The sequence below is a fragment of the Convolutriloba macropyga genome, chromosome 3, assembly GCF_964194025.1.
Source record: "Convolutriloba macropyga chromosome 3, txConMacr16.3, whole genome shotgun sequence".
In the NCBI taxonomy this organism is placed as follows: Eukaryota; Metazoa; Xenacoelomorpha; order Acoela; family Convolutidae; genus Convolutriloba; species Convolutriloba macropyga.
Genome location: NC_134470.1, coordinates 59991045 through 60011006, shown reverse-complemented (window position 1 = coordinate 60011006; position 19962 = coordinate 59991045). Strand labels below are relative to the sequence as shown.

The 19962-nt window shown below is 32.2% G+C and overlaps 1 protein-coding gene across 5 annotated transcripts in view; it reads left to right on the top strand.

The window, feature by feature from the left end:
- LOC142337179 (cytoglobin-like) overlaps nt 1-19962 on the top strand; it is a 141822-nt gene that overhangs the window by 10311 nt on the left and 111549 nt on the right. For 3 of the 5 annotated variants that reach the window (XM_075386290.1, XM_075386289.1, XM_075386291.1), the window contains exon 2: nt 3333-3841. In XM_075386290.1, coding sequence (XP_075242405.1) covers nt 3630-3841 — 212 coding nt within the window. In that variant the 5' untranslated portion in view covers nt 3333-3629. Of the gene's footprint in view, nt 1-3102; nt 3842-19962 lie in introns of all 5 variants that reach the window. The other 2 variants (XM_075386288.1, XM_075386287.1) reach the window with 1 other exon arrangement.

Below are 19962 nucleotides of genomic sequence, written 5' to 3'. Positions count from 1 at the left end.
TAATAGGGCTTTGATAAAATATATAAGTTATTTAATTTAATGGCTTTTTCTGATTTTGACATTTTGTGTTCTATAAAGAAGCATTAGAAAATTTTAATGTTTAACCCGTATCTTTTGGTTTTTGTTGCGATGAATTATATACACGTTATTGACAGCTAATAGTGACTTTGTAAAATTGCCGTTGAGTAGCATTGTTAAGTGGTCAGTTAAAAGTTGATGCTTTTTATGATTTCGACACTACGTGTCATAATACAAAGTTTGATGATTTTTGAGTTTTGTGTGTCTTTTACTTTCCATTTATTTTATATCATTCATTTGTATTAATGAGTGGTTCAATTGACATCATTTTTGTTGGCTCTTTTGATTTGAGAAAATTTTTTTACCTTTTTGTAAACCGTTTGCAGTTCTATGACTTTGGACAGTGTTTTTTTAAAAAACTATTTTGAATTTTTCAAACTCTTAAAAGTTTTTCGTTTTTTGCTTTTATGTTTTTTTCTTGAAATCAAAAAATGGTAAAGCGCATTGACGTTCTAGTGAACCAAAAAGTAACAATCCAATGTTTTTTTGTTTTGACGCCATGATTGGTAACTTTTTTTACTTCCTGTAATTAAAAATGGCTTTCTGACTTTGACAATGTTTGTTTGTTGTAGAAAATAAAAACTTTTGCACGCAGTTGTTGTTTTTTTTGCTGTCCTGGTTTTTAGTCACACGAATATAGACCTTTTCCGAGGGCACTCTGACTTCAATTTTGTTTTCAGTTTGCAGGTACTGTTAATTACTCCGGACCTTTCTTTAAAGTTTTTCTTGTTTTTTTTGCATCTTGTTTTTATATGTTGATGTATTTTTTTCATTTGCAGTATTGTTCTGTTTGCGACTGAATTTTTTATTGCTTGGCGATTGAAGAAACAACGATGAACGCTCGCAAACGTTACATTACAGTCCAGAAAATTGATTGAATTAAAAACTTGAATATCAATCTCATAAGATGAACAACTTGTCATTACTTTTGATTATCAAACAGACACATTCTAATGTGTTGACAAAATTAACACAATTGTGCGTGAAAAAAACTAAAGAGATTTTTTTCTCAGAAAAACTCTGAAAATCCAGTTACATCCCTAATGAATTTTAGCGCTCTCGGAGATTAGAGAGCCAACATTAACCTTTTGAAGAACCAATAAGAGATAGAAGTTGGAAAAAAGATGAAGCAGAGGCCAAAACAGTGAATTTTACCTATGAATGCCTTTGACAAGTGGCGTCAAAAAAACTGAGACATACAACTAGAAACTGGAATACCTAGACACCCATAAAATATCTATAATCAAAAGTCATAAATCAAAAGGTCTAAACCAAATTAAGGGACCACGTATCAAAAGTAACAACATTCAGGCAAAAATCAAAGTTTAGTCAATTTTTAAACAGATATTCGGCTCAAATTTTCTCTGAAGGAAAATCAATGAGACTTGTCATTACTGGGACCGAGTAACAACATGGCAAAAAAACAAACACTTGAAAAACGAAATTTCTTTCTTGGGTCATTTTTTTTGTCTTTCATTAAAAAACTGGATTTCTAAATAAACACTAAGATTATCTAAGATGCCATCGAGACAACGATGCCCAGCAATAATGAATAAAATAGGCCAAATAAAGTTTTTGAATACTCAGCGCAGTGATTATAGGAATGCAAAAAACTTGAAAATTTTTAGATCTTAATTTTCCTCAAACTGTCAAAAAATTATTCATGGTCACCGAAAAGATTATTGCGTTTATCAATCATTTTCCAAGGTTCCCGTTCTCCCATGTCTCTGCGAATTAAAGATAATTTCTTGATTTTTTTAAACTTAAAGATTTAAAAGACTAAGTGATTTCTTACAAAAACCTTTCTTAACTTGGATTAGCATTTTTTCGATTTCTCGAAAATTACATTTAGAAAGTTAGAAAGTGAAATTTCTTGATTGAATTTTTCATAAACTTTTCTAGTGTCTATCCCTCATTTGTTAATTTGGCCACCTTTGAAACAGTTGTTGTACTGGAATTTTAAATAAACTGGCGTTCCTCTACTTTTCAAAAGTAGCAATTTCGTTTCTTTATGTATATCTCCTCGAGAAACGGAAAACTGAAAATATCTTCTCAATGATTGATTCAGTTTTTCACTAGTTTTCCTAAGTTTCTGTTTTGTATCTCTCAGCAGAAATATCCATATGTAAAAATCCGCCTAAAAAGTAGGCCAGGTATAAATTTTCCTAATCTCCAAATTAATATCGAGTGTTACAGCAATAAAATAACCTGATCGTTATAATGTTATCTGTTCTCAGGATATAATAATTTTTATCGCAATATATCTAAAATTGAACATGAAACAGCATACTTTCCTAGATATTTTTCAGTATTTGAAATATATTTTCAATTTGCGTCGATAAAACGTTCTTTGTTTTTTGTTGCAGTGATTTTTTTTTGAAAGGTGACTTTTTCTGCAGCAATATGAACGCATTAATTAGCTGCATTAACAGAAATCGGCGAGATGTTTTATTTCTGACTCCATATAGTCTTTACTAAACAAACAACATTAAAGAAATGTTGGCAACATTTTGAAATTGAATGCATGAACAACAACACCAGATGTAAATATTTTTTAATGTTTTTTTTTTCAAATACATAAACCAGGGTGTAATAAAGCGTAATATATCCAAAAAATGAATCCTCGACTTCAATTTATTAAGTTAAAGTGTCTGTGGAGTGGGGGAGAAAATGTGACTAGCGACTGTAAGACTTGAAATTTAGCCTTATCCTGTAAAATCGGATGTTGTTAGTCGTTTTCAATTTTTGTTTTCTCCACTGATAAATTTGACGACTGTCAAACGAAGTAGAAATAATAAATGTAAAAGAAAGAATGTAGAATTAATGAACTTAGAGTTAATATTTGTATAAATAATGAACTTGGTGCTAATAAATGTATAAATAATGAATTCGGAGCTGATAAATGTAGAAAAAAGGGAATTTAGTGCTATATAAATGTAGAAATAATGAAAAAAGAAATGATGCATAAATAATGAACTGCACATGATTTGACGGTTAAAACGGATTCTCATTTGTGTTCATTAGCGTACTTCGATTTCACCTTTCCCCCGAGTTGCAAAATTTTAGAATATTCTTGATTTTCAAGTTCGTTTTGATTTTCCGCCCATTTGTAAGAGGTTTTTCCCCCTGTCCATTTAAGGTTATTTTCCATTCTGATTTCAATTGATAGGTTTTTGGTTCCGCTGAAATTGAATTTGACATTTAATAGCGGATACTTGGTTACTTTGATCTTGATCTAATACCTAAACATTTAGGGTCAGGTTATCGCATTCAGATTAATTAGTTATCAAAACAAATTGGTTTAAAAAGAAATAAACTGCATTCCATTCACAAACGGTTAACGCTACTCTCTGACATAGAATCTATTTAGTGGAACTAACAAGTTTTCGCTTCGTCATATGACACTTTTTATTCAAAATCTATAATTACGTTACCCCATTTTACTTATACAAAACTCTAAACATTTCAAGTCTGTTACCAAATTTTGGACGAAATATTCATTACAAAAACTTGAAAATTACAAACAAACTTTATTTGTTTATCAGCAAGAAATGAAGTTCAAAGTAACTCTTATTTCTCGGCGGAAAAAATTGTCCCCCAAAGAGAGCAGTTCTGTTAGGAAATCCTCGAAGAACTCCTCAGAGGGTAATCGTGAGGGGGGTGCACCCACGACTCTGAGTTGGAACGAGAAGCGACTGGTGAGAAAGTCATGGAAAAAAGCGGAGAAAGTTGTGGTGGAGGCGGGAGTCGACGTCTTTATCAGGTAATTGTTTTTCACTACGATATGGTACCGCCCAAGTTGAGGTCCCACACCAAGCCGACCTCTGATAACACACCATCTTTGAGGTCATAAGGAAATACCGGAGCTCGATCTCCGTCCGAACAAACAAAAGTCTGATCTGGGTCTGACCAGAGTTCACTTTGGTCTCGCGGGCATCTCGTTCCAGAGCAGGTACTTAATTGCAAATATTTGCCCAGTCGAGAGATGCCTTTGAGACCAAAATGAACTCTGGGCAGATTGGGCAAATATTTGAGACTGATCGAGACCTGCACCTCTCTTAATTGATGGCAAAAGCAATTGAATTTTATGTAAAAATATGTATCCTGATTAAACCAAGCGCTTAGTTCCTTAGTTCACGCAAGGGGTGTAGGGTAAAATGCGTTAAACGGGTAAAACATAACACAGCGGAGGTATAGCCTAAACCATCTGACCAGGACAGCAATCAGATAATTATACCGCTATTTACGGTCTGGCGAGCAGTCGATACTCAAACCTTTTTTTAGCAACCACTATAATCTGTCAGTGTTTTCGTGCTATTCCTCTCCTTTTTTATCTGGACTGAATAGAAGCAAGAGTGAAGAAATAAGTAAAACAGCCAGGCCGAGAGACTTAGGCCGAGTTTACTCTAAAACCGGCCTCTAATATTTTGCTTTGATATTATGAATTAAATAAATTTAAACAAATTAGCCTGAGCTGTCCCAGGCCAATTCTACATTAAATTATTTCTCTATTTTTGCTGTGTGTGTTGTGTCTCTTCGCTTTTTTGGTGAATACTGTTTTTTATATAACTGCTGTGAGCATATGCAGCATAATTAGATGAGATTTTGAAGAAATTTTACAGTCTGGATCATATTTGTCTTCAGCACTTAAAGCACATTTGGCGAAACCTAAACACTTGCAGCATATTTCATATTATTTTCATACACTCGCAGCATAACTTTTATATAATATTAACTCAAAACCACTCATACCCCATTAAAAGATCTGCTCGAAGTAATTTGGTCTATTAGCCCCACCAAGCAGCTCAGTGCTTCTGGTTTTGATTCGTAGTGTTTGATATTATGCGCAACCCATCTGTCTGAAAAGGGCATTTTTGCATTCGCACCGTAGTCTGGGTAAAAGGCATTTTCCTCATATATATATATATATATATATATATATATATATATATATATATATATATATATATATATACACATATATATATATATATATATATATATATATATATATATATATATATATATATATATATATATAAAGATAAAATCACATATTGTATGGATGGATCTTTTCATCTGGCATCCCCACTTAGTTCTGCACCCCCATTTATATACGTTTAAACATACTGTTAAAGTTAGGTAATTTCATACGAAAAATTATATAAACAGTATGCATTCATTAAAAGCTAGCACACCTATGTTGTGGAAGTATTACGAATTTAAGCAAAAACTTTTGCATATAATGTAGAACTCACCAATAAAAATTTCTGTATTATATCACTTTTTTTGTTATCAGCTACATTAAAATGTCGATATTTCGGAGTTTTTAAAGAAATTAATCTAAAACTGGTGTGATTTTAAAAATAATATTATTTTATTTCTTCTGCAATGTTAAACACAACAAAATGTAAAAAAACAACTCAAAATAAAAGAAGAGGACACAAAACAGGGAGTTTCTTGCTCTACAATGCCAAACCCTTTTCTTGCCGAAAACCACTGAAATCAGATTTTTTTGAAACATAAAGCATTGACAATCCCTTTCACAAAATTTTAGGATTTGTGAATTACTAAGCGTGCTAAAATTCTCAAAAAACATATCAATTTTCAGTAGAAAATTGATGAGTTATCCATACGGGTGTTCCTTATTGCTATCCGTTGCAGATAGTTACGAGAGCAATTTTTTGTTACATGATGCATTTTGGGATTAGTTGGGATCAAATTATTGAGAAAATGTGTTTTATGTTTTTTCAATGCTTGTTAAAGTAAATTTCTGCAGGTGTTTAACATATATTTTGTGGACCGTTAAAATTCGGAAATTGGTAAAAAAAATAAATTAAAAGTTGTGTCACTTGGATTAAGAAAAAAGATAACCCACAAGGTTTTTTCTGGAGCACAATATTTTTGTCTAGTTTGTATTTTGTCGTTCTTCCATATATGAAGTATTCAAGCCGCGAACAATTATAAGAATTGTAGTAGCGAATTAAATTTTTCCGCGGATAGTAGGAACGCATTTTACATAGGATTCCACAACGCTGTGGAAAACTATTCTTAATTTTCTCAATGTGATTGTCAAAAGTCATTTGTAATTTCAGAATCAGTTTTTGTGAAAAGAAGTTTTTATGTTACGCCTGTTAATGTTTAGAATTAACTTGTTTTCTGCAAACCAAGATTGAAAACGAGTGAACTCCTGTCGAATTGTTTCCACAAGTCCATTTATGCCTTTGAAAAAAATATTATTGTCATGTGCAAATAGGTAGGGCACAGCAATAGATGATGTTAAACCCATAGTTAATTCAGGAGATCAAATGTTGATAAATTGTTTTAAAAACCGTTTTTTTTTCGCACAAAATTTTATCTTTTGAATGGAAATTGGATATTTTTCGGTGCATTAGTTTTTCAAAAAAAAATTGGATATGCTTGAGAGCAAGGATATTAGGCGATAGTTTACACAACTACAGCTAGGTCCACTTTTTAGAAGGGCTTTGTTATAGCTTCTTTTAATAACGATCTATATCGTTCTTCATGAAAAGACAAATTATGAACATCCCCAGATAAACTGCCAAATGAATTTGATTTGTTTCAAAAGTATGTTTGAAGTATGATTTGTTTCAAGAGATAATTTTTACATACTTTGAAACAAATAAAATTCATTTGGCAGTTTATCTCTTTCGCACCTGAAAGTTTTTTTGAACTCATTTATTCATTCGTGTACCTCAAGATTGGAAACTGGAGCAAAAAACATAGTTTCTTTCTCCAGTTTCCAATCTTGAGGTATACGAATGCATAAATGAGTTCAAAAAAACTCATTTAAATTATCAGTAAGCTTTAAGTCAGAGTCGATAGATATGTTTAAGGATAACAGTTATCGCAATACCACTGAAATAATCATTGGCGTGGCTTGCCTTTTGTTTCGCGTCATTTGTCATTTTAATACTGCACTTTTCTAAATGGCCAATCGTCTTCCTCGATTTACTAAAACTTAAGTATTAATTAATTTTGCCAAATAAGCACTTCGCGTCACCATAAGTTTGAGAAAAATTGTTTCAAAATCATCTTTTTTGCGCAAGTTCACATTAACAGTGGGCATCACATCAAGTTTAACAATAGAGTGATTTAATTTTGTGCCTGTGTTATTTACAAACTGTGGCTCAGTCGACTTGAGCAGCAAAACCGTTGGATTGATTTATCCTATCAAAAGTAGTTGTAAGGTTGCGTTTTTTCTGAACATCAATGTTGAAATGTTTTTTTTTTAGAAAACTCTAATAGTAGATCGCGCTTTTCCAGAAATTTGTTTTTGGTATCTCGCGATGGATTATGAATAACTAAAATTTTATACGTTTGATTGTCACAAAACATTTTTACTCCTATTCATTCATCCAGAGTTGTTTTAATTGTTCGTTTTTTAATAATGCTTTCTTTCAAAAAAAGTACCTAAGCCACCCCTCGTTTCTCAACTTTTTGTGATTAGATTTTTGTTACCATTTATCTTAAGAAGCCAGCCACATCCCTGTAAGACAGTTTGCTGATAGTGGTGACTCGAGATTAATGACAGAAAATCGAAGTTTCTCAAGGATCTCTTTAATAGACCGTACATTAACATTTACGACTGAATATTTATTGCAGTATTGTTTTAGTTTTTTGACCCTTTTCAGCCAAAAACTTTAATATCTTGTGTGGCAGACTCCAGTCAGAACCACCAATCTTCTCCGGAAGTTTTTCCTTTGCTGAGTGTTTTGCTAGAAGTAGAGCATCATTTGATGCAGCCTGCTAAGGAATCGCTTCGTAACCTGTGTCCGATTACGAACAGTTGTTGCTCAAAAATTCAATTGCTTTTTTTATACCACTGTTTTGTAACTAGTTACTCTGTGGAATAGCAGCATTTCGTTCTGTTTGCATCTGCGATGATGGAATATGAGAATTAGGTTCGTATCTGTATAACTCGCACACAGAAATAATGCCTTCAAATTGATTTCCATCCGAAACAAGGATCTGCGACATAAGAACTTTGTATGTAAGTCTTTTGTTTCTGGTTGTTTGTTCAATGCTGGCATCTTTCTCAGCTAAACGTTCCTCGACGACAATCGGGTAATCATCTTGATTCTTTGCCTTTCGTATCCACACTGCACGTTTCGGAAAAAGGTGACGTTGTCACAATCTAATAAAGTGTACAACTATTGGAGCCGTTCTTTCAATTCTGTTCAAAAGATGAACAATAGGGATATATTGGCCCAGAGATATTTTGGCGAATGAGTTGGTCAGGTGCATGACTGGTCGGACCCAGTTTCAATCTTCCAGAACATCAATTTTGGTTAAAAAAATAAAATGTGCCCTGTTTGAATAACGTTCAGTCTTTGTAATACGTTCTTCAAATTCGTAAATATCGTTTACACACTCTGTAACTGGGAACCATTTGTACAACCAATTTCTTCAATCATGTGTGGAAAAATAGCAATGTCAGCCATTTCAATGTTGAAATTTAGATGCGCAACTTTGAAAACAATTCTAATCGCAGCCGTTCTTCGCTGTTCTTTTTGCTGCTTTTTTGTTTTGATAATTGGTAAAATTCAATATAGGCACTACTCATAATTATCGTGCGCGTTATTGCGCGCACTCGCTATGTGGACAGCCGTAACCCAAAAAAGCTAAAAAAAACAATAATGATTTTTTTGAGAATCGTAGCAATTAGTTAAAATTAAAGACAAATTTTTGGTACGCATTTTGCTGGACGAAAATTGAGGATTATCTATATGAATTTTGATGGTCGATTTATGCTCTTTTTTGTGTACTTAAATATTAAACAATAGAATAACTTAACCTGCATACTTTGGGTTCAGTATTAAGTTGGCACCCTAAAGTTTTTTTGAAATTTTTTCCAATGGTTGACAAAAAATTTAACTTTATGGGTTGTCAATTTGGGATATTTATATGCGTTATATGTTTCAATATCATGATTCTGAGCAGTCTCATTAAGCTATTCATCATTTCATCTGTTTTTGTCTCAACTTGCATAGATGTTTCCTGAGAAATTCAGGTTGCATCAAACAAGTTTCAGCAGTTTACAAATAAAAGCAGAAATTAAAATCAATTTTTTTCATTAGTTAGAGATGGGAAAATAGTATTTTTTAATTTCATTTCGTTATGTCGTCGTTCACGTTCAGCAGAAAACACTTATCTTGAGATCACGTGGTTATTTCGACATATGTTTGACAAATAAGGCTGAGAGGCATTCAGCTACAACAATTATTGCTAACAGAGTACTCAGAATAGTTCAAAGGAGCAGTTTCAGATTTTTCAGTGGCGTGATAGCCGAGAGGTAAGGTGTGTGGTTCACACGCCAATGATTGAGAGTTCAATCCCCTGCCTCCGTGAAGCTGTCTGTGGGAGGATGAGCTCTTACTTAACCATAGCTTCAGGTTGACCATAGCCTGACCAATGTTGGCTGCAATGATGGTACCACGTGAAAGTTTCAGACGCAAAAAAAAGTGGCTATAGTCACCAAAAAAGAGCAATGCTGATCATGAAAAGATCAGTCTGAAATGTGGGGAATAATAAGAAAAAGGGCAGCTGAAAACAGGCTACTGTAGGCCTAATACTGTTCCGCTGCGATTACGCAGAAACCACAATTATTATTATTATTATTTTTCTACCGATGATGCTAAAACACTTTACTGCTCGCCGACAAAAACTTGAGATGCTCAAAAAATTAATGCGCTTTTCTGTTCCTACTAGTTGTTTTAGGTTGTGTCACGCATGCACAACCAATTTATTGGTGAACTAAGGCTATATTGGTTAATTGTAGCGGTTTTTTCCTATTATGACATTTAGGTGATTTTTCATTTGGTCAAATTTTTTAAGAACATTCTTATAACTTTTTAAGATCATTCGATGCATTTGTCAATAATAAAATAGTAAAATAAAGTTGCGATTTTTAAAGTTGCCCAGGTTTTTAAAGGTACAATACGGGCGTATGTTGCGGCTACATAATTATTGTTGTAATTGATTGCATTTGAATACATATATATTGGATTGGAATGTTGGAATATTTATTAAGCATTCCAATGCAATCAATTACAACATACGTATAGTGGAAACACTTTTGTTGTTTTCTATAAAAAATATCGACGACAACGATAACAAACCTCTGTTTTTTTAAAGCACAGAGGGAAAGAATGTATTTCGATGTTCTGTAATCTGTAAATTGTAATTGATATCTTTTGGTAGAGAAATCTTGTTTTTTTTGTTGTTTCCCTTCGGGTTTCAGTTTGTCAAGTTATAGAATATCATATAATTTGTTTTTTATCAATTTTAATTTCGTTTTCAAAGTATAATCCTCATAATATTCTGAATAAAAATACTACGGAATGAAAATTGAGTAGTATTTTCTACCTTTTTTCTACTATTCTCGTCAATTGTCATTTGTAATAAATTTTCCATCATCTGAACGCGCTCCTTCTACCTGCTCACCCTTCTCTCCATATTAACTGCCGTAACGACGTCATTTTTGACACAATGCAGACCATTCAATTGCCTAAATTTAAGCCATAACCTATTGTGTTTCTTCTTTACAAATAACGAGGATGCTTGCCTTTAATTTTCACGCATTCATTAAAATTTTTTTATTGTTCGTACAAGAGGTAGAGGAAAACGCTACGCTTGCAGAATTTATTTTGTTTCAAATAAGGAAAAAATCTAGATTTGTATGTGTGAGCTGTTTTCAACATTATCATGGTTCAAGATCACTGTAGTTATCTGACTCTACAGTTATTAAACAAACTGCGGCTGCATTAATTATTTACATTAAGCCGTCTTTTAGTCCGGTTGACACGAGGGCGCAAATATAAATCTTTAAAAATTGGCTATTTGTATATTTAGCGCCGCCGTTGATTTCAGAGAAAAAGAAGTCATTCATATATAGTCAACGTCCCAACCACTCGGTTTGGACGATTTGGGCCGTTCACTCTCTTCGTTTCCAGATAACATATCATACTTAACACATGAAAAAAGGATTTACACCTTGGAATATGGTGGCAAAGGAACCATTTCGTTTTAACCGAATGCATAAATTGACAACCCTAGTCAAATGCCGACGCTTATCTTGCATGATCTTGCAAGATTCTTGCAAATGACGCTTACCTTGCAATATGCAAGATCCGGACGCCTATCTTGCAAGAATCTTGCAAGATCTTGCAAGATGGTGCGTAATCTTACAAGACTCTTGCAAGATTCTTGCAAGATAGCCGTCGGTATTAGACTAGAGAAGTTAAGCTTTTGCGGAATTGGGTGACATGCAAAGACATTCAACTAAACAAACTTGAGGGTTTTCAATAATCTAAGCAATAATGCTGTCATTTCAAAAGAAATCAATTCTGCTTACACCAACTGATCTTACCCTCTCGAAATTGGGCATCACTTATAACCCAATCTCCTGTTCTTTCTTGCTCCTCATGGCTTCTTTTCTCTAGCCAGGTAAACGCTGAACCAGTAGAGATTTGCCCTTTCTTGCTCCTCATGGCTTCTTTTTTCTATCCAGGTAAACGTTGAACCAGTAGATATTTTTGTCAAACTAAGTTTGTGTTATGCACAATTCACGTTAGGTTGTTCTCTCTCAACCTTCTAATATATGTTATATATATATATATATATATATATATATATATATATAAAATATATATATAAAAAAATATATGTTATATATATATATATATATATATAATATATAAAAATATATGTATATATATATATATATATATATATAAATATATATACACATATATACATGTATTATAAATGTATATATATATATATATATATATATATATATAAATATATATATATATATTATATATATATATATATATATGTATATATATAGGTATACACATACACACACACACACACATATATATATATATATATGTGTGTGTGTCTGTGTGTGTATAATTATTAGACTGCTTTGAATTAACATCGATGAGTAAAAACACAAAAACAAGTGAACTGCTGCGGACAGTTGAATGTGTTCACTGATAACCAAGAAAGGTGTTTTTGAAAAGAAAAGACAATTCAGCCGCTTAAGGCACGACACAACTTTTTATTTTTTTTTGTTTATACTAAAATGCATATATCAGTTTTAAATTTAAATTTGGGTATAACCAAAAAAGCGACTGTTTTGTGTCCTAAACAACTGAATTGTCTTTTCTTTTTTCATAAAAGGCTTTATTGGTTCGCAATGAACACATTCAGTTGTCAGCAGCAGTTCACTTGTTTCTGTGTTTTCAACCATTGCTGTTAACTCGAAGCAGACTATAATGATTTCCATCATATTTCCGTTTTTTACAGTTCTGTTCGAGCTTTTTGAATTTTCGTATGTATGAATTTTTCTATCAATCTTGGTTTTATTACATCTCAAGGATTTTTAATTGTATTGGAGTGTTTTTTAAAGATGTTTTAACACATTTTTCAATGACTTTGGTCTTTCAAATTGAGATAAACAGGCACAAACCAGCGGGAATTAAGTTTCCTTAGTGGCCCAAATTGGGCTTTTGTAGTCTTTCTAGTGCTTAGAGTAGTGCAGTTGCAGGTATGGCCTTAATTTATGGTAAAAAAAGTATTTTTAGGAGTTTGGGGCTCAAAATTGTGCAAATTTTCATGTTTCTTGTGAGGTTGTTTTTGTTTAATTAGCCTTAGGTTGAAGTTTTTAAAAGATGATGAAGGTCCTTTGCGAGCCAAAATTAGTTGTTATGATATTTTATGATCTATATGTTTTGGTATTACTAACATAAACATGCAAGATGATACTAATTTTTGCAATTTTTTTCAAATTTTTTGAAAATGTTTGTTATTTTTTGAGTTTTTCCACTCTCAGGGTCCAGGGAATCTCCATTAAGGTCTGATTATAGGGCTCTTACCCTTTATCGGTAAAATTAGCAATTCTTTTAAGTTTTCATAAAGTTTTTTGTGAATTATTGATATTTGTCTATTCCTAAGAGCCAGAAAACCTATTCTACGTCAGATGAAAACTTACTGCATGGTTGTTAGTGTCAATTCAATTGTTTTTAACAATTCAACAATTCGAATTTTTGAAGTTTTTGACAAATTTTGCAATTTTACGTCTATTGAAAACATTTGACTTTTATTCAGTTTTTCTGTCCTCAGTAGCCAGGTAACCACCTCCAGGGTTCGATAGTATGTTAATACATATTTTCTAGGGGGCAATGGAATGGTTTTCAACATTTTAAAAGGACAATTTTTTTAACTTGAAAAATTTTCTTAAAGTTATTGCCTATCGATCTTTATGAGCCAATGAATTTTTTGAGGCTTGGAATTGGGTTCCTGGATATTCTCCAGAGACAGAGAAATGATTCTGAAGATATTTTTATCACGAATCTCAGCAAAATTTCATTAAAGTTTGCAATTGATTTCATTTTTTCCGATCTTCAACGGCCAATAAATTTTTTCAGGTCTTGCATATGGAATCTTGGACCGATTTCAGAGACGAAAATTGGTTTTGAACATATTTTGAAATGGTATATTTCAAGGGATCAAATTTTGCCTCCGGGATAAAACGCTTCAAGAGTTTTAGCAATGAGTATATTTCTGTTTTTAGTTTTTTTATTGTTTTAGTTTCTCAACTTTGAGATGATTTTTTTGTGTTTTGGCTGGCAGTGTTCAATTGATCTGCTGATCAGGCTGAGTACTTCTAGGTTTTTCATTCAATTCTTTGGATTGTATGGATTTCAGGATTGTATTTCAGGACTTGTCCTGCTACGTTTTTTTATTTTTAATCATAAGAAAAAATCACGCCACATACGCTGCTCAGTTTACATGTTCGAGTTTGCACAGTTGAACAAAATAGTGCAAACCGTACTATACAACTGACTGCTCGTATGTTATGACCTCAAATAACTGAAAGACAGTACTCATGATTTTTGTCCTCAAGTTCGGCACGAAAAGAGACGATGTACTCGACTTTATAGAGAGCACTTTTCCAAACTCTTTGCTTTGCAAATAGTTTAGTAAAAGGTTTCCTTATTTTTCAATGTTCCATTCTGCATAAACGCATTTCATAGAAAAACAGTATGTTTAAACATTATTTAAGTTATGATTTTTTTGCGGGCGGGGGGAAATTTTAAGACTGATCAAAAGATTTTGAACAAATGGAAGAAAAAACAATACATAGCCCCTACTGGTGTCAGCTGAACAACTAAAATTGTTTTATAGTCTAATGATGCGTCTTTAAGAAAAGGAATAGCTTGGATATTTGTAAATTCATGAAAAGATTTTGCCTCCGCCTATTTCAGTTCATGAAAAGATTTAGCCTTGACCAATTGAAATGAATGCAATTAATTTGCTTTGACTTTGAGACGCTTTTGATTTCTGCTCCTATAGAAAAAAAGCTCGACCTTTAAAAAATTGGTCTGTTGAAACTTATCATTTTTTTCCTTTAATTTATGTTTTAATAGAAGAGAATTTGAAATGATTTGCTTTTAAAAATCGTAATGCTAGTTCAATTTTAAATTTATTTTCCTTAGTTGACGTGAGAATTTTTATGACAAACTTTAAGGGAACACTTTTTGCTGGAAGTTGAATGATTGCGAAGTGATGTGAATGTTTTTCATGGTAAAGATCCGCTGCAAATTTTTGCAGATTTCGATTATTCATGGGGTGTTATTTGAGACAGTTACCACCTAGATTAAGTTCAATCATATGATAGCTTACAAATAACTGATTTTCTTTGTTAATGGTAGCTTAGAGAGAAATTCAACCACACCAATTAAAGTCCCATGTTTTGATATTCGCAATTATATTTGTTGGAAAATAGGTTCAAATTTTGTTGTCAAGTTCAGTAAACAATCTCATAGAATTCAATGTCATGTTTTTCCATTGATTTACGACTATCCAATTCCCTAAGAGCAAAAACAAATTTGCGAAAATTTGAACTTCCCTAAAAATGTAGACAAATCAATCCGAAGAAGGGAATTATCCACCTAATGAACGGCTAAGGACAATATTTTGTCTTACGCGACTCGTGGCCCGCAGGGTTGGGCATTCCAAGCAGTACTGATTTTGAATATTGATTAGCTGAAGAACGGATTTTAACCACTAGTAATGCTCAGTTATTTTCCTGCAATGTAAAATACACTCTGTTCGAAGAAATCACACGCTAAGTCAAGTCATATTTGTCGTTGTGAATATTAAATAACATATATTTTTTAAAAAATACATTGGAGTAAAGTTTAAAGAACTTTAATTATGCTTTTTGGTACCAAATTTGCATATAGAATTCGAAATTCTTGAAGTGCATGTCAAAGTCATGTCTAAATTGGAAATATCCTGTTGAAATAAACACCATTGACTTCGTTTACGTACGTTCTACAATCAAATTTTCTGAATGAAAGACAGACACTAAAAAGCAGCGTTGCGTTGCAAGACACTTCAATCTTTTGCACCTATTGTGATTGAATTTACTAGCTGATAAACTGCCCTGAAGATTTAACTGCTGCAATGCAAATTTAGAACGCATTCTCTAATAAAAATAAATGAAACGAATGAAATGGACTCAAATTCAACTCCTCTAGCCATTTTTGTTTAAAACATGCCAGTTTTTACCATGGTATTATAGAACGAATTGACTTTTGGATTGTTGTTCCAACCCTACAAGGCTGGCCATTTTCTCTGTTTTCGCTGTGGCGACAATTTTGACAAACCGATACATTTTGAGGAACAAAAGTGATGCCAATCAAATCATATTCATTAAGTGAAAAAACTGTTGAAAAGATATTTCAGTTTATTAAGGGCCGCGGAACGAAGTTTCAAAGACTTTTTGTCTTCGAAATTCCTTCCAGTTTCGTTTATTTTCTAAGCTTGGAGGAGCAAATTGTTTTTTATGCCATAGGTTGAAAATCCACCATAGGTTTAAAAAATTAAAACAGTTGTGAAAATCCACCAAATATTCCGCTTTTTGGCAACTTCTCTACAAATTTGTTACCAGCCGGTTTTATACAAACATCCAAAAACCCAACAACCGGGGTTTCAAATTTTTCTCAATGGTATAAAATGTTGGAGCAAAAAGTTTGTTAAAAGTGGGTCATCGTAGATGACTAAGAATAACAGAAAACTAACACTTCTGCGAGTTCAAGCCCCCTAAAGATTAGCTGGATGAGGCCTGTCATTAATGTGACTAACAGAAAAGACAGCGATAAAAAAGAAATAATTAAAAATATTAATTACGACCAAAACTCTTTGTCCATTTTTTAAAAATAAGTAATTACCAAATCAAAATGGCATCAAATGAAACCTATTTTAAACAAAAATAAACCTGCACTTCATTAGAAAAAAATACGGGACTTTTCCTCAATGCGACTTGATAACAAGTCGGCAAGAAAAAAACAAAGGGCAAATTTTTAAAAAAAAACGTTGTTTTTTTGAAAAAAACTAATGTCCAAGTGATAAAAAACATTATGTTTCAACTGAAATCAATGATAGATTCCTTTTTTTATCCCCATAGAAAGTGATTGAGACCTTTCATTATTCAGGATATGTCATACGAATACAAAAACAACGGAAAAAACAGGCAAACAAAGAATTTTCAGAATTCGCGAGGAAACGGTGTCATAGCTAATTAAACATTAGGTTGTTCGATGAAAACATTAAAATTTTTTAATTGCGTTTTTGTAACTGGCAACAGAACTTCCAATTATTTGATAGTGTGAAAAGAAAACAGATATTTTTAAAAATTAGGCAAATGTGAGAAAATGTGAGAACCAAGAAAAAATACCATTCGGGGAAAACAGGACAGTTATAACGAGAAAATTGCAGTTCACTAGATAATGGATTTGACTTGTCTTCAGAGAAACTAAGCCACAAATTAACAGAAACAAGATTGCCAAAACTCAATAAATTATTGCGCTTTTTTAAAGTATGGAGACTAAGTCAAAACACTTCAAAAAAACAATTACAAGCAGAACTAAAAAATTTCATCAAACAACTTTACGAAACCACAGTGTAGAAGCCATTAAATTTATAAGATACTAATCACGAGAAAATCAAATGCTCACTTACGTCTCCGTTGCACATCAAAAAGTCTTTTTGAGAAAATTATATCTCAACCTGACAACAAAAAGAACCAAAAACATTGAAAAGTATCTAAAACTCACAACGCTTTTCTGAAAAAAATTTTTTAAGCCCTAAAAACAGCATTCAAATCGTTTAACGAACAGAGAAATTATTGTTCCAGCAAAAAGTTAACGAGATTTCTCAATAATTAAACTAGGTTAAAAAACATAATACGAATTTGTAAAACACTAAAAAAGACTAAAATCAAAACAAAAAGGGAAAAGTTGACAAACTTTATATTTTTTTAGATTTTTACTTTTTAAAGAAAATTAATTTAAAAGGCAATAAAACTATTGGCTATATGCGGATATTATGTACCTATAGTCAGCTACTGTTCATTTATGTACCTTAGATGGCCATTGAGAATTTTTTTCCACAATACATGGCATATGACAACAAAGAAAACAACAAATACAGATAAAATGAATAAAAAACTATCTAATTCTACAAGAGAACGGTTTCCTCTTCCTTAAAAACATAAATTATGGAAAAAATCGATAGATTGAAATGCCTACGTTTAACGCTTTGTTTCCAATTGGACTTTTCAGTACTGTGACAATTAACCACAGAAACAACAAAGAACAGCAAACATGAGCAATTACGCACAAAAATCACCAATTTTTGTATAAAAACTCGTATTACCAAAACCAAGCAGCAATTATTTAAGAAACACCGCAGCATGGCTAAGTTTGCGTCTTATACGAAAGAAATTTTGACCTGGTTTTACTGAGAATGAGCTAAAATGTGACAGAAATTAGATTAAAGAATATGACAAGTTCAAAAAACTCACTGAAATATTCTTAAAACAATTTTATTGAAAGTCATAAGACACATTAGATAGCAATAAAAGGCATGGCAAGGGTTCAATTAAACCTTTCAAGTGAGCCCTTTAAATCTTTGATTAGTTAGAATTAGCAATTAAACTGCAAAAAGAATAACAAATGAGGGCAAAACACGAAAATTCAGTTAAAGTTTACTAAAGCTCTTCGTCACAGCCTTAAAAACCATAAGCTTTTCTATGAAAACAAGCTATATCTACATTAGGCCACTTTTGAATGTAAATGAGAGCTCCTATTATTTGAGCCGTGATTTGAAAAATTTCCCAGTAATTTACCTTAAATACAATAAAGCAAAATGTTTTGAAAAAAAGGCAGCGCCCAAACAAAAATTTTAAAACTTCTGACTGTAAAAATTCATCGTGAGACCAAACCTGTTTGCTGTGCGCCCAAAAAAACTACCCACCCTTTCCAAATTTCTGTGATTTAAATCACTTGTTAAGTTAAGTAACTCAAAAATCAAAAGAAATTCGATCCATCTTGTTTAATTATTGAGTTGAACTTGCAAATAAACTGCATAAATAACTTTGATTCTAGAGGACTTTTATAGGTCGTTTTATTTCAACTAGGTCTTTTTCGGAGTTTACGGAGTCTATGTCAGCGATTTCCAGGTTTTTACTCCTGCAAACTTAGACAGATTGGACCAGAAATAGAATATTTTGTGGCTTTTTTGATGAAAAAACGTTCGAAGTTTGAAAATCTTATCAAATATTTTAACCAAAAAACTTCAATAAAACAATTGAGGAACGTTCTTCTATTTATAACGAAAACAAATACACTCTATAGAAAAATTTAAACCTATTTTTACTTATATTTGCAAATATAGCCAATTTTTAGCGAAAAGTACAGAAAATGTGAATCAAAACTGTCGATTATTCACACAATTTCAAACCTCAACAACTCACTGTAAAAAAACGAAATTCGAAAATGCTTTTTATTTCTATGTTTTTGGATGTACGTGCTTTCTAATGATACTACTCACAACTCTCTACGATGAACATATCGATCGGCCAAAATTGACTGGACAAAAAAACCCAATTGAGTGTATAGTTCCTCCCTCCCCACTAAAGTGGGGATCGGAACAATTATTGGTACCCTGAGGCTAGCAAACTTTTGTTTTTTCCCCATTCTTTTAAAAAATTCTCTAAAAAGACTTGCAAAAACAAATACAATATTCCTAGAGTGAAACGATTATCTTTATTGACGGAGTAGTAAAACTCACACAAATTTTTGCAACCGTTCTGCGTCATTTTTTATCAATTATCTCAAAACCCAACCGTGCGAGTACCAATTTCCTGAAAAGTTTGTTACAAAGACACTCTTTCAACGTAAAATTACGGGCTACCCGTACTGATACAGACGTCATCAGCAAATTTTCTTTTAAAAAGTGAAAAATGTCACAATGGGTCAAATTACCGCAGCTATTACTCAGTTACTGCTGAAATTTATAATAGTACGCCAACAAGAATTGAAACTAAAGAAAACCCGAAGTAATTTCTATGATTTTGTTCTTACAAACCTGATTTTAATTTTAAGCCTGTGCCTTACATCATCACAACAGCTGTAATTGACATTGAACATGTGTTGTTTTTATTAATCCTGGTTTTGTTTAATCTTTGAATCCCCAATTTGATTTAAATTCAGAAACATAATTTAAAAAAGGTTATCTTTGCGTCCTATTTCTTTCTCTAGATGGTTGAATTTACTTGGTTTGACTTTGAGACGCCTTTGGTTTCTGCACCTATAGAAAAAAAGCTCGACCACTAAAAATTGGTCTGTTGAAACTTATCATTTTTTTCCTTTAATTTATCTTTTAATAGAAGAGAATTTGGAATGAATTGCTTTTAAAAATCGTAATGCTAGTTTAATTTAAAATTTATTTTCCTTAGTTTAAGGGAACACTTTTTGCGGGATGTTCAAAGATTGCGAATTG